Source organism: Homalodisca vitripennis, chromosome 2, assembly GCF_021130785.1.
Source record: "Homalodisca vitripennis isolate AUS2020 chromosome 2, UT_GWSS_2.1, whole genome shotgun sequence".
NCBI classification, from domain to species: Eukaryota; Metazoa; Arthropoda; class Insecta; order Hemiptera; family Cicadellidae; genus Homalodisca; species Homalodisca vitripennis.
The window spans coordinates 102,727,868-102,744,754 of NC_060208.1; the positions used below are offsets into that span (position 1 = coordinate 102,727,868).

A 16,887-nucleotide genomic window follows, 5' to 3' on the forward strand; every position below is an offset into this window, starting at 1 on the left:
TCCAACATCCCTTGGGAGTTATAAGCAACATTATATTTACTATACTACATGCTCGCACATCACTTGGCATTGGATTTGTTAGTCTAAAATTCAAATTCTGAAATTCTTAGAATATTTGGGCTAGAATACTCTACTTATTCGAACCAAGTGGTTACAAAACAACAGGCGATGCATTAACTGTAGGGAGATATAAGCAATATTACATTTACAACACATGTATGCAGAATCACTTGGCATAGGATTTAGCAGTCTCAAAGTCTGAAATTCTTGGAGAATGTGGGCCTGACATCTCAGCTGCTACAAACCAAGTACCTACAGGACATCTACCATTTCTTGGAAGGTAAAGAAAATATTATATATTAAATGATTACACGTATTATTGGGAGGTAAAAAAAAATATTATATATTACATGACTACAGTATTTAATCACTAGACATAGGGTTTAGCTATCTCAAGAGTGTGAAATTCTTGGGAGAGTTTGGATCCATCTTTAAGATTCTATAAACCTACAGGACAACATGTAATCCATCAACTCTGGGGAGTTATCTAGACTTGAGCACTGTTGTCATAGAAAACTGCCATGTGATTTAACAATAACTGCAACTTAATCATTTTTAAGCTATTAACATTTCGGCATTGACCCTAAAGATGTTTCTTCTGATGAAAAAACAAATGAATCAATGTGCACTAAAATGGGGTTCTTTGGGGATTATTAACTGTTTCTAGCAATATGCTGTGATGAAACCTTGAATTAATTTTGCAGCATGTGGATGGATATTGACATACATCAAGTTTCTCGACAGTTTAAACATTCAATAAATATGTCATACAGAACACTTCTTGTAACTTGAAGCAGGGTTTAAACGAGAAGAGAAAAGCTCTAACAAAATTATGATGAAAGCAAGAGAAATAACTAACTGCAAAAGTATATTTTTAAAACCAGTTTACAACGATACAATTATTGTTTTTTAATGACACTAAGATCATATATTTTCTCATCACGTTTAAATTCATATACAGGGTGTAACAAAAAGGTTGAGCTGGCTATGCATTTTCAGATTTTATGTGAAATTTATGTTATCTTTATTCTAAAAATAAAGAATAACGTTTTCCAATTATTATATTGTTTTCAAAAAATTTTCACTTTACTCTGAGGCTGTTCCACATCACATGAAAATGAGCAAACACATACTGTTTACAACTGGATATAGTCAGATTTATACTAAATTTAGAATAGGCTTAAAATAACAAACTAAATTTTATTGTTAACCCTTTGGATACCAGCAACTAACCCATCACCGCCTACACCTGAGAGACCGATATATCTAAAGCCTCCCAAGGCTTATTTAACTACGCTTGGAGAAAACTTTACATTTCGCTCTGTAATGCCCTTTGTTTTTATTTAAATTTAATAATTTCTCATTTGTTTTCGTATCTTTTTAGATTGGCCATCAATTAGTGTAAATTGAAAGTGAATTATTTTTAATGTATTTGAAAAACGTACTAATTTTGTAATTACTATAAAAAATAAATTTACATAAAATAATCACTTTGGACCAAAAAGTCCGTTCAAAAAACATTTATCTCATTTCAAATATTTTTATTGACAGATTGGTTACATTTTATAATTTATCACGAAATTACAAAACTTTTTTTATTATATAGATCAAGAATAAATTCTTATAAGCGTGTACATTACTGCAAAAGCATTATTTTACAATATCATAAAAGCTAGGAAATACTAATATCATAGTTTAATAATAATGTGTGTTTCCACTACCATATTTACATCAAACAAAACCAAACCAGTAAAAGATTTCTAAAGCTTGTAAATGAAGTTTAATATAATTTCTTCCTAAATAGTTCAATAATTAGACGTTGGCAGTTTTAGTTAGAACCCCTATGATCCAATCAACCGGACATTGACGGTTTTCACAGTTTTCCTATGAACCTCGATGGTCCAATCAATTGGATGTTGGTGTCTGAAAGGTTTATTTTCTTTCATAAAGACCTTAAAAATTATGTTAAACTGACGGGGGTTTACACTTGAAGTTTAAATTGGGTATAAACTTGGTATTTTGGGGGCAGAGGCATTCTTGTGGTACTTTGTACTCTACAAACATTAAAATGAGGTATCCATACTGTTAATATTAGATCTGTTTATTTTTCTTATTTCCAATCAATTTTTAGATATGGTTTAATATTTTATGAAAACTGCAGCAGGATAGATGAAATATTAATTTTACAAAAAAAAGAAATCAGGATCATATGTGGTATTAGTTTTTTGGAACATTGTAAACCTTTATTTATAAACTTAAAAATTCAAACTATTTTAAACTTATACATATATGACTTAGTTTTGTATACTTTTCAATATACTAACAATATTAAGTATGCTGATCATAGCTATAATACTAGGAGTAAGGCAAATAGGCTTACTACAATCAATTTCTGCAGACTAAATAAAACCATTAATAGTCACCAGGTTTTTTCACTAAAAATGTACAACAAATTACATAATTGAATAAATATATATCTTAAAAAGGTGTTTTGCAATAAATTTTACAATTAGCTTCTGAACAATCCCTTTTATTCCGTAGATGAATTTTTTGCTGTATCCCATATTAATTTATAATTATATTGAAACCTAACTAAGGATAATTGTTTATATTTCATGGATGTGTTTACATATGTCTTATTTTAGTATTTAAACATGTATTTATTTATTGACTTGGCTACTGGCTGTAAAGTGACTTTGTCGATGAGTGCAAAAACTTAATGTGACAATAATTATTATTATTATTCACCTTACAGGAGTGCAGAGATCTAGCCTCCCAGCTTCAATATTATATTTATAATGTAGTGATATGGATAAATGCTGACCAGTCTAGCCTTTTGGAAACTATTATTCCAGAGAATTTTGTATCATTATCTTGATTTTTCTGTAGGGTTTCAATTTGCATTTCTTAGGTTTGTCTTCAAAAAATATGATTGATATCTTGGTATGTTCACAATTAATTTACATGTGAAACATCTATTTTTTTCAAGGCAATTAATATACTGGCTATTATACAATAAGCGACCACCACGATAATTTAATCAACAAGCCAAATAATTAATTAGAAATACAAAAACTATTAAATACAATAAAAATCTAATGACAGTTCTTCACACTTTCTGATTTTGTACACAAATTATATGGTATAGCACATCATTTTAATCAATATGAACTAGAACACATTTTATTGTAACAAAACGTAGTACATACCTATGTGAGAAAACAAAAATCTTAAAAAAAAATATTTTTTCACATTTGAAATCCAAAAACTCCAATGTCGAAATACTAGCATCAAACTTCAAATGTATGAAACATTTCATTCCACTGTTTCATTTAGGAACAAAATGTTTGGTAAAGCATTATGTTCACAAAATCTAAAGATAAAATTTACATAATAAACAAATTTTTGAACACCTTCTGCCAACTCAATCACAATGGTGCCAGCAAAACCATCTCTGCCCACAGGTTAATTGCTATTTTTATAATATAAAATAAAGACATCAAGTACAACGTCATTTGTTTTTTCTTTTTAGAGCAGGAGAATACTTTATGCACACAGGTGGCCAGCTTTCAGTGTGGAACTCTCAAAAGACGTGATACCCACTAAAACCCTCTTAAAAACCGGATTAGGATCCTAAAGCTGATTGTCATCTGATCCATTACAACCTTCTGTGTAAATGGTTCTTCTACTCCAGAAAGAAAGTCTCTCACATTCATGACTTAATACTTATTTATAAACAAGCATATTTATTTTTTGCTAAGTATTGGATAAAAACACATTGGGTTTTCATCCTGATAAGCGACTTATCAATTGAAACATTCTGACCAGGCACAAGATGTTCTTTTAGTTGGTTATTGATGTAGTCATCAAAATCACTACCATTTTGTACCATGGATCATAGTCTGGGTGGGTTTCAGGTAATTCTTCTTCCTGACATAATGAAACATAGAACATAGAATATTTTTTAATTTATTTAACGACATGGTATTTGAAAAAATTCATAATCCTATTTTTTATTTTATCAGTAGTCTTCAATATTTTTCATTCTGACTAAGCCCTTATTCCAATGCAATTTTTTCCTCCTTTCATAAGGATATGTCTACATTCCACCATTTTTTTAGCCTAGATTTTTATGTTTCATTTCACCTGACCTTTTTATGTTTCTAATTTTATTGTTGGCATTTTGGTTCTCTTATAGCCTACCTACATTCTGTGCCGTAAATTCGTTTCTAATCCCTATTTATGGCTCAGGTGGAATGATAAGAATCCAATTATTTGAAATGAAAATGTCGGTACCCCTGAATCGCTATCACTGGACAAACTGAAATAAACAGGCAGTTCATAATTATGATCACTATCCGACAAGAAATCTGCCAAAGAAATATCATCAGTTATTTCATTGCACGGGTAAATGACTCTTGTCACCAGAACTATCACTTTCCTGTCCCAAAATATCTCCAATTTCCATTGAACTCAAATGAGCCATAATAATTATTATAACCTCAATAAACAATTACTGTAACCACAATAATCTAACCACCACATCACAGAACATTTGTCATCTGCAGTGTCGGCTGAGAAGCAGCAATGAAATAGAGGAGTCAGCTGGCTCACATATCAATGCAAGCTTGGGTTGTGAGGAGAAGTTGCCAGCTGTAGCTGTAACGGAAAAATAACTACTAGTGATGTGATAATTATTTAAATCTAACAATCCATCAATCATTTCAACTGTTAATCTTTAATTCTCATCTATCAGCCTGAATCCTTTACCTTCACAATCTAACATGATAAACATGTGTTTTACACTAAAACACAAAACTGAAGCAAAAAATAATAATAAAATAAAAACATGCAAAAAAATTATTTAAAAAAAAAAACGGACATAAACAACCAGAACAAAGTAGGGCATAATTGCATCACCTCATACTGAAAATCAGCTGATATGACAATGTGGCAATGCCAAAAGGTGTGGAGGGGGAAAACGTGTGGAGGGGGGAGAAGTGGGGTGTGGCCATTTGCAAGGTGTCTCAAGCTATAGTGATGGTGCAACAATATTACAATGTATTCAGTATTTACAGTCATCGCAGGCAATGAATCAAGGAATCGATGTGTAAATTTCACAGAAATGCATTGATTGAGCAGTCAATACAAATGAGTTATCAATTATAACCATTAGGGCTGCAATATAACAGGTAACCTAAACATGGACGTCGATATTCAAGATTACAGAACCATCGATATCCATTAGTAAAAAATCCTAACATAACTAATGAAACGAAATTACATTATAGGTACGTGTCTACAGGTATTTAAAATTATAGTATATAGTATAGTTCAGCTGTTTTCAAATCTTAAAAAATAATTACTTAATGATGACTAGAAAACTATCTGGGCTATGAATATTTATAATATGTAACAAACAGAACAGTGTAACATTAAGTTAGATTTTACAATTTTGAAGGATGAACGTGTCTGAAACCTTGTGACACATATGTACATCGCCATTTTATTTGACTCTATTAGAGATGGGCGATATATAACATGTATCAATAACTGGATTATTCAGTGGTAATCGATTACTGAAATAATGTGTTACCTGCAACACCCTGTTATTTCAGTAATAGCTGGGCAGAATGATTTCATCATTGAATTGTAGGTTCAAAGTTGCCTATACATAGCCTATTTTAATATAATCCACTAGTCTAATATTTCATTGTAATGAGTTATTTAAATTTGTTATATGAAACAATAATTAATACTTTGTTACTATCCGGAGGCCACTATTTTTGGAACAGTTTTTCTTATCAACCTAAAATATATTATTATAAAGAACAGAATTGACCTGACTTACTGTGAAAATGACATATAATTGTGACAATCAGTTCTTGTTTTCTGCCTCCAAAAAGGAAGCGATGTCAGCAAGCAGTATCCTATCCTGATATACTTCTTGTTATTACGCAATATAAGTAGGTTTAGATTAGATAATAACAATAATTTGTCACTAGTAGTACCAAAGTTAAAGAAAACCTTTCCAAGCACTGAGAGCAGGAAAGTACTGATCGAAAATGCCCGTGGTTATCAGTGCTGACTTCCATCTTGCACTTCTGGTGAAGAAAGAAAAACATGCATTGAGATAGTTATTAACTCAAGCTCAGATCATCTGAGCGATAAATGTTGACTTCACCTTTTAATATTTATAACACTTACATATAACTTATATAGCCTAAGGAAAAATAGTAGATACAAACTGACTTCTCCTTAACTTCGTTTCCTTTCTGGAGGCAGAAGACAAAAATTGAGCATAATAATGATATGTAATTTTTACAGTAAGTCAAATAAAGTCTGTTCTTTCTAATAATGTAGTTTTAAGGTCCCGGAGATGAGAAAAACTGTTAAAAAATCATGGCCTCCAGATAATACCAAAGTATCCAATAATTGTAAAGTTTCGTGAAAATTTTGAATAACCAGTTCATAATTTTATTAAATATTAAATTGTAGTGAGTTAGTAAAAGCTTTGGTAACAGTATAATAAGAGGCCACCACCACAATAGAATCATATTTATGATTATCTAAACTATAGAAACAAAAATGTTGACACGATTTACCTTACATTAAAACTATCTATGTTCTGTATTTATAAAATGTAACAAACAAAACAGTTTAACGTTTAGTTACTTTTTACTGTTTTTAAGGATATACTATGATTCTATTGTGGTAGTGGCCTCTTAATGTATTGAGGTAGGGTACGATAAGTGGACCCGGTTTTTTATATCGAAGAATATAATCATCGATACCTAATATTTGCATTACAAATCCTACACTATCATCAATCGATATGAAAGTATCTATAGCCCTCAATAACAATCATATGTTTTAAATTAAAATATGAATTTAATATTTACAGTGATCAAACAAATTATTATAACCAAAATTAGGAAAACTGCAGACGACCCTATTTACTCCTCTCACAGTTACAGTTGTTCCTTTCCAACAAATTTCACATAATGGGTTTTTCGGTACGAGTCCAACATGTTGAAGACACTAAAAAGCAACGTCATCGTGCAGTTTCCTAAAATTGACTGCCATTTTTAATAATCAGAATTACTTATGTAAAATTGAAATATTATCCTACTTGTATTATTTTAGAGTGTTTACAGCTGTTGATATAGATTATTTTAAGTTAATAGTTCAAAATAATTAATCTGTATCGATTGATTATATCGATGGTTGTGATTAAGTAGCCTAATATCGTTTGCCAATTTCGATATAAAAAACCGAGTCCGCTTATCGTACCCTACCCATGTATTGCAAGCAAATTTGTTTATACTACGTGTAAATGGACCCACACATGTAAGTTGTTAGTCTAAGTTTACCTGCAACTTTCAGTTCAGTAACAGCACGATGCTAATACCTAGAGTGGACTGACTAATAACCTGTTACCACTGGAACTCAAACCCTGTCGATATTATATTGGACTGATATTTATTAAAAAATAACATGTCTAGCAGCCAGTACCGTACACATGATTTAACTGTATTTCAACTAATTTGAAATAATAATGTCTAACCGAAATACGTTAAGACCTCTACACTTTTATAATTACATTAAACAATATTGTTATTCCGTAAACTAAAAACAGCTAACAATGATTAATTATAAATATTAATAAGTGAAATGGCTTCACATTTAATAACTTGTTTAGCAATTGATAGTTGAATCGATTCTTGTTGTGGCCGCATATTCTACTGCAGCCACCATCAATAAAGAGACATGCAACCAAGACAATGTATAACTCATGTCAGTTCCAGGGTTAATGATTTAAGTAACAAAATATTTTAAAAATTAATTCATACTTTAAAATAAAAATTTGTGTAATATTTGTATAATAGCAACAAATACAGTGAGGATGAACATGCAGTAATGGTTTCACAAGCTATCAGGTACATTTAGCCTTCAAAATAGAAAGTAGCTAGCAAGTTTTACACTGCTGTTTCTTACATTTTATGAATAGGCTACACAATCGAAATGAAATATAAAAATGTGTATTTTCACGTTAATAAATAACTCAATTGTACTACATATACTATGTTAAGTAGGCTACTCTGCAACAGGAAACTAACTAGGTACTAAGTAAAAAGAATTATCATGCTATCTATTAAGCTTCAAATTAATGTCCTGAATTATTAATTATAAATAAGACAAATGTAATAAGCTACCCTACTTTCATACTTCTGAGTTTTGTGAGAAATCACTTAAACTGAATTAGCCTGATTGCACCATGTTATTGATTATAAAACTTAATTTATCAATTATAATAAGCTTAGAAACCAATGAAAGGAAACGTAAAGTAAAGAAATTGAGAAGAAAAATCATTTTCTCCATCCATATGACGTTCAGTTCAAAAATATTTCAATGGACGCCTTGACATGTAAAGAAACCAGATGACACACTTACCCTCTTGTGTGTCCATTTCTTCGACATCATTGTTCTGATTTACTGTATCATTCACGTGGTTCATATTATCGTTAGCTAAAATTTGATTAGATTTATTAGAAATATTCTGAATTTTGAGTTTTTTTATGCTAGCGGCCACACGATCCTCTGAACTATGGTTTTTACCCGACACGGCAAGTTTGACGGGTTTACTTGCGATGCGCCCAATGTCTGCGGATTTCTTCACCCCCTGTTTCCAGGGGAAACAACGCAACCATATATATTTCTATTAATGAATTATCCCACAAATCTTAATAATAAATTATTATTTTATTAGTCACAAGTCACAGTCCAAGTTCACATGAAAATAAACAAAATGGCTGACTGGCAAAATTACGAGAACGAAGCGCAGGCGCATCGCTGATTAAACTACAACCACTTCAACAACAGTAGACAACTAATAAAACAGACTTCACTGAATATAATCTAGCCAACACAGACTACAAAAAAGCACTATGATAAATTAAAATGTTTTTTAATAATACAAGCGGCATGCCATTAGTGATTGAGAATTAAAAGTAACGATTCATCACACAATTCAAAAAATTATACAATTAATAGGTTCACTTATTTTACTATACGGCACATGATTGTTATAAATTCAAATTAAGGTGTGTTCTAAAAGATTTACACTATAAAACGGTATTTTACAGAAGTGTAGCCTTTTAATAGTCTACGTTTACATTCTCTTCTCTGTTATAGTCTAATAAAAATTAAACAATAATAAACGTATGAATAATATTGGGTGTAATAAAATAATTTGGAGGATAGGTGTAATAATTAATAGTATTACAAATTGTCCTTGTGTAGAAACTGTTCTATACAGATATAACTAAGGTTTCCGTTAATTTGTTTAATTTATAATGTAATATATTTAAGGGGGGTTGTGTCGTAATTTTCATAAATAAAGAAAATGTTTATAAATAAATTTTGTCTGTGATGTTGATGTCTAGCGATCTGCTTAGACCATGCGTTGAGTTCATGATCGTGTGTTGTATCATTCCTTTTTTCCAATGGATTAATAGCGTTTTCCTCGTACTTTCATATGCTAACGTTTACATTATGCTGAAACATTTGTTTACATTAAAAATTTAAACAATATTAAGTATACACATTGCTTGATCAGATAGTATAATACAAATATCAAGCACACAATCACTATTTGACTTTTATTGCAGACTGTACAGTGACGAATAAACCCCATTTATACATTGAAAATACTTGTTAAACATTGTTGTAAAATCTACCACAATAAATAAAAAGTGTAAATGTTTGAATGACGGTGCTTAAAGTTGGTTAGCTTCCATGACATTGTAATATGAAATTTTACAGTGGTTTAAGAAAACTAAAGAAACTAATTATACACTAACACGCCTCAACGAGCCATTCTTTTCCAGACTACAGTCCGAAAACAACAAGACATTTATCAGGAAAAACTTATTATATTATATAGTTTCAAAATGTTACAAGAAGTCAAAAACTTTGAAACTTGCTGAAACCGATACACTAGTTAGCTTTGACGTTGAAAGTTTATTCACTAATGTACCAGTTCTAGAAACACTCAAAATTATTGAATTTCGGCTAAAAGAAGATCAAACATTAAAAGAGAAAACACACCTTCCCTTCTACGTAATTGTCAAACTCTTAGAGCTATAAACTCAATGTAACTATTTTGAACTAGAGGGTGAAATGTACCGTCAAGATGTGGGAATGGCGATGGAATCTCAATTATCACCAATTTTTTTTTTTTTTTTTTTTTTTTTTTTTTTTTTTTTTTTTTTTGAAGAATTTGAGCGAAAACCCCTGGCTTCAACTCAGTTCAAACCGAGTATCTGGTGGAGATACATGGATAACACTTTCGTCGTCTTCCCTCATTGAGACACTGAACTTAACGAATTGTTGTCCCACATTTCTTCTTCCATTCGTTTTACCATGGAGGTAAAAAACCAAAACAAAGACTCTTTTCTGTAGGAGTATGTAGGAAGAGGTAGGGACGTCCTTAAGACTTTTATCGTAAGAAAATACGAGCCAAGATCTAAATTATCAATCAAACCCACAAAAATCTGTAAAAAAAGAAGTAACATACTTGTTGTTTGTCATAGCAAAGAGCTTGTGCTCAGATAAAGATAGGTTAAAAATCTGTTAAAAACTGATACCCTCAGTCTGACATAAATAAGTGCAAAAAAAACTATAGAAAAAATCCATGAATCAGATGACAAAAAATGTACGTACGTAAAATTAAAAGAGGATGCAAAAAAATATAATAGAACCTCTTTAAACAAACAAGACACTCTTAGACAAAGTTTTGTAAAACCCAAACAAAAAATGGCACACAGTACTAAAAAAATTAAGTTAACAGTATAACATGTTCTTGTAATACTGTAGGGAATATATAGGTGTGATAAACACGACCATTAAATGTGAGAATTAAAAAAATAGAGAAAATACGAAAAAAGGATCATTGTTAAAGTTTAAAATTTCTCCACGTTGCTGATTTGAAAATCGTCACATAAAATGGATTAATCGAACATAATACACGCCGAGGAGAATTTTTCAACGCAAACTTATTGAGGCTTCATACATAAAAGTAGGAGACCAACCGTTAAGTCAACCTTTGGTAGAGTTTCGGTTAATTTAGATACCAATATTTAAAAAAGAACTAACTGGGAAACTGAAATTATTTTAAAAATTAAAGAAACCTTAACTAATAAAATTTGTACACACACCATGACACTAAGGTCTAAAATATATGGCTGGAAGCGGCTTGCCTTTACCCCTTATCACTCCCGATCGTCCCCTTTCTGTCGTATTGTTTCAGATGACACGCCGTAATTCCGAAAAAGTGCCGACATTGATGTTCTTGCCAGTATCCCACTTTCACCCATGTTGGTCTAACGTGTGATTCTGCTCTTGACTTCTCCTGCAAGTGACTTGTGCTCAGGATTTGCATGCTGTACAGTGACAATGCATAGACTGGATTCAAAGCAGCTGTCGGGTACGCTTGAAGCCTTTTTCTTTCACTTCTGTCCTTTTCTCTGTTATTTATTTTGTATGTAATAATACCCTTTCCACCTGACCAAGAGGGTAGATTTCAATTTTCGAAGCGTTGTGTTATACATTTTGTAACATATAACGATCGCAAATGTACGAAATCCTGTAAACTATGTCACTGGAAATATACGTATCAAACCGAAAGTAGATAACAATGGCTGGAAGAAGGTGATTTCTGATAAAAGTAGGCGTTTTAGGCCGAAGCAGATTTATGAGTTCTATATATGTACATCTTACCTTGAACGCCAATCAGTCAAACTCAACTGTATTACCTTAAAATTATTAAACCAAAAGTGAGTATAAACAGGCGGAATATACAAATTTGTACCGTCGTATTTTTCTCTGTCCTAATTATGTGGGAATATATGTGTATATCGTGTATATTTGTTCTAAGCCGAAAGAACAAGGCAAACTGAATTATTCCAAGCTGTGGAAATATCAGAGAACGGAAGTAGACGCTTTTGGACAGAAGTAGATTTTCAGACCTACATATATGGATAATTATATTTTTAGGATCGGGCAAATAAGACAAACTCAACTGTGGTACCGTAAATAAATTAGATCTAAAATTAATTTAAACGGCCAGAAGTGGATTTTTTACAGAAATATGCCTCTCAGTCCTGTATAAAGTTTCTTTATCAGGACAAGATGGCAAACCCATCTACAACACTGGGAATATCTTAAGACCAGTTTTAAAAAGGGAAATAAACACTTTTTGACTGAAGTAGGATTCTGAGACCTACATAGGTATGTATTACACTGATCGACAAGGTTACCTCAGGTTGGTGCCAAAAATTTAATTATTTCGAATAAGAAATGCTCCTATGCGTGCAAAACCTGACACAAGAATCAGTATCAATTTCGCTTATCCTATGATTCACTTAACCACGAACAATTAAATAGTATGTACCTGATGTAAACTTAATTACGTTAAAAATATCGTTGTGTTCCGTTGTATTATATTTAAAGTCATTTTACCTAAAAGATTACGTACTATAATTTTCAAAATTTCTTACGAGGCCGCTGGTAACAGCTATTCAGTAAAATATATTTAAATATCTTTCTGGGCACACAATCTAGTTTCTATTCTAACCGAAAGAGGAATTTCCTCCAAGATATAAGTTTACCGTTAGCAGTAGTAGTTTGGGTGAGGGCCGAAATGACATTTGTACAAGCTGAAGTGTATTTTTGAGTGACCTAAACCCAAATTTCTCATGTGGAATAAAGGCGTCCTGGTTTGTGGAATTCAAGTATTTGTGAAATTGGGAAATGTTTAATATGTAGCTGCATTCTGTCAGGATTCATGAATAACATAAATGTGAATGTAAGTAAAATATCGGTGTAGCACTATCAAACTAACTAATTTTTCAGAATGGCGTGCAGGTGTGTTTCCATTTACAATAGTATTTGTGTTGATTACTAAAAAATTGTACACTCTTAGATATATAATAGCCTACCTTTAAACGATGAATTCTTGAGTGTGTTTATATATATACAATAAGTATTGACTTTGAAGCACTTTTTCATTGCTTGAAAACACGGATAAAACAACGTTTTCTAAAAATGAAATCTAGTTAGATCGATTTATATTCCCCGAAACCCCCAGCATACTACATTTCATGAAAATCGTTGAAGCCGTTTCCGAGATTCAGGTTATATATATCTTGAATACTTAATAAAAATCCCCATGGCGTCAACCATGGCTTGTATGTAACACTATTATTCGCATATTTTTGCCGGTTATGATGCCACTATTTTGCCGAAGATAATCGTTTTCCGTCGGATTGAAGTTAACATTACTTCTACTAATAATACGCTCTACATTAATGTATATTTCTGCTACTTGGTGGGCGCTATGCAGCCGAACGAACAAGAGAAACATTGGAATCGTATCAAAGCAAGGCTTTGAGATTAATTACGCGTCAACCCTGCTGTGTACTCAACACTACGATTCGTAGATGTTTGCAAGTGTACGCCAACACAATAGCTACTCCGTGGGGCAGCAATGTCAGGGCTGCCACACACTGACGACATAGATCGTTATAATGGACCAGTGAAAATATTCCAGCCGTGCCCAGGAGCGATCTTAGACGATCCGCAGTAAAAACTGACAATACTGAGATACCTAACCATGCCTCCATCAATAACTGCGTATACAAAAGTGTTTTATAGCCCGTAATACCCAGGTGTGACACTTATAGTTATGTTAATATAATTCTAGTGTTCTAAGTTTTTGCTAACTCAATAAAACGGAATTTTGTGATAGGAGCGTTATAAAAGTATTTATTTTCATGCATCCAGGAATTTCAACGATTCAAGATGATGATTCAAAACAACTAATTTAGGTTTGATAACAGTATTAAAGTGTATAGTAAAGGTTAGGCTACACTGTTGTCTTGTATCTGCAATGCAAGCAGTTACCCGCTTCTTCGCATGCAATATAGTAGGCGTTGCACGTGTATGGCCACTGCTGGTTCGAGTGTATTACGAGTGATCTGCTCGTATATTTCCGCCGTAAATTTTGAGTTTGCCTTGTTGCCTCGATCAAGAAAATACGCCGAAAAGGTTAAATTTATGGCCATTCTAATTTACTTTGTTAGATAGACTAGTAACATTGTCTTAATATTTGATAAAAATGTACTGCTAAAAGTACATTAACAATGACACTACGCGTTTGTTTCTTTATACACTAAGAATTAATTCATTCATTAATTAAGTTAATACATTATTGGTAATATTTTTAGAAGATTTAGAGCTTGAATTAGTACATTAGTTCAAAAGCACAGTCCAGTGAACTATCACCGAGCATAAGTCTTGCCGACTGCTTCAAAGGGAGTCTTCGGTATTAAATTATGACCATCTTGTGTTTTGGGGCATTTTGTAAGATAGCTGAGTACTTACCCAATTGTTGAAATCTAAAACTGTGTTAAAATATTTATACTCATTACAAATGTAAAAAATTTGAAAATAATAAACAATATTTACACAAAACAGTTGATTTCTTTGGAAATGCTCTTTTAATTAATATTTCACAGATTTAGCCACCAATGTCGGATTTCGTCGCTACTTTAAAGACCATGGGGGGGGGGTAGCCTGGAGGGATTTTTGAAATAAGATTAGGCCTATATTCATCCCAGGGGCCCTAAGAATATCCATGTCAAATTTCAGCCCAATCGGTAAATTTGTACGCAAAATAAAAACAAAAAACAGAAAATTTCGCATCTATAATAGTATTAGGAGTAAGATGTGTACAGTTACAGTAAGTTTTATACAGTTTTGATTAATTGTAACAAAAATAAAATCATCTGTTCATCAGCTCTAATATCTATGGTCTGACAAAAATTCACGTTAATTTTACAAACACACAATATTTAAAGTAACGTTTAATAACTAATGAGAATTACTTAATGACGGTCATTACTGCTCATATCTTTAAATTGAATTATGGACGATGTTTGGTAGGCTGACGTGTCTTGCGAACCACAAAAAATTATACGTGCATGCTACACGTACATATACTTTATTATCAAGTTGGTCTAACATTCAAGTTTTCAGTTCAAACATACACTTATTTTAAAATCAAGGTACCTACCAATGAGGTTAAAGGCCGACCCGGCAAATCACGAATTTGACTTTATTAACGTATTTTGCTCATCCTCTTGAACAAAAATATTTATATGGTTTTAGGGGGGTGTTAATGACAAATAATGTTTTTAGGTGTTGTATACACAAATCGTTAAGTTTATAATATTTAATGTTTTGTTTGTGTGCTGTGTGTCTTGATATCTGTGTACTTCAATGTTATATGCGGCCGACACCGATAGCGTATCTGTTATCTGAGCGCTACGGGGCTGTGGTCCAGTGCTTTGCAATATATCGTGTACTGTAGTTAGGATCGAGTGAGTGCTTGTCAATCATGGATCAACCATCCACTATTTACAAAATTCACATACATTTCTTTGCATTACTTTTCAATTTATATTTCTGATCAGCCCCTCTATAATTTGATATTTTACTGATAGGTGTTATATTGAGGGATGTTTTATTTTCGTTGACATCAGCGCGGGCTGCCGCAACCCGTGCTATATAGTGGCAGGAGTCACTCGTCTCAACCCGGTAACAACTAATTAATTTGATTGATTGATTTTTTAGCATGAAATTAAGAAAAACGTCGTTAATTTGGGTCAAATACTGCTCATTTCAGTATTATTTTTCCATTTACGTTTCCAAAGATAGTGGCGCATCTGATGACGTCATTATGAGGTTAAATCACAGTCACAATAGGTCACGTGACACCCGACGCGGTTGTACAACATGGAAATATTACTACGCGCTTGAAAAGTAGTTCCATTTTTATGTTCTACAACTTCGTTATTTCTCATTTCCACACCGTGAAACCTTATATTGTTTTTTCAGTGAGATGATTCCAATATTGTTTTGTTCAGTAGGATGATTCCAACAAGTTAATAAAGCTAAACTATTTTTCCGCTCCAGCCGTTACTTTCACAACTATTACCACAGACGGTTATACATCATAACTTAGCGCCTTCAAATAGTGTTCGGATATTTAATATATGTAACTGTCACCTAACTGCATTTTATAATGTGCTGACGCTTTGAAAACTTTTATATTTTAAATTTAATTTGTAACTTCCAAAAGATGTACATCTAAACCATTATTAAATCCACCTCAAGACACATAAAAATGTCATTCAAATCGGTTCAGCCGTTTAGGAGGAGTTCAGTGACACACAAATGCGCACAGGATATAATATATCCAGGTCTTTTGACCAATATTTGTTTACTGTTCGGTAAATTTATAAACAGTTGTTTACAAACAGTCATGATACACTCTGATTATTTCGGCATCTGAGAAAGGTTTTATCTTTTTTTTCTAGAATCTTAGTCACAAGATAAGATGCCTTTGTATAGTTAGCTCATTTTTTAATTGCACCAAAAAGTGTGTTTCGTTCAAAACCAACGAACTTTTTCAAAGTTTGTAATTTTTTCTTCTCTGAGCTTGGATTATTTTGAATATTTAGCTTAGTCATTTGAATGAAAAGTAGAATAACGTCTATTGAAATTGTACTGTTTGCTTCCATTAACATTTTTACGAAATACTTACTGAACATAAGGCTGGCATGTCTCTTACCTTTAGCAAAGAAAAACTTTTTTCTTAACTTTTCTCGAAATTCACGGGTTTCCTCATCTAGTTTTTGTTTTCTACTCTTTGAACAAACACCTGCCATATTTTACAGTTCAATGGTTCTTATGATATCTTGA

The 16,887-nt window shown here is 32.1% G+C and overlaps 1 protein-coding gene across 3 annotated transcripts in view; it reads right to left on the bottom strand.

Moving 5' to 3' along the window:
- The window catches only part of LOC124354487 (ubiquitin carboxyl-terminal hydrolase 7), a 191,287-nt gene that overhangs the window by 165,442 nt on the left and 8,958 nt on the right, over window positions 1-16,887 (bottom strand). Inside the window, exon 1 of one of the 3 annotated variants that reach the window (XM_046804984.1) lies at window positions 8,515-8,900. The exons of the other annotated variants lie outside the window; for them this stretch is intronic. Within the exon in view, the coding sequence (XP_046660940.1) occupies window positions 8,515-8,578 (64 nt within the window). The 5' untranslated portion in view covers window positions 8,579-8,900. Of the gene's footprint in view, window positions 1-8,514; window positions 8,901-16,887 lie in introns of those variants that run through there. 3 annotated transcript variants of the gene reach the window in all.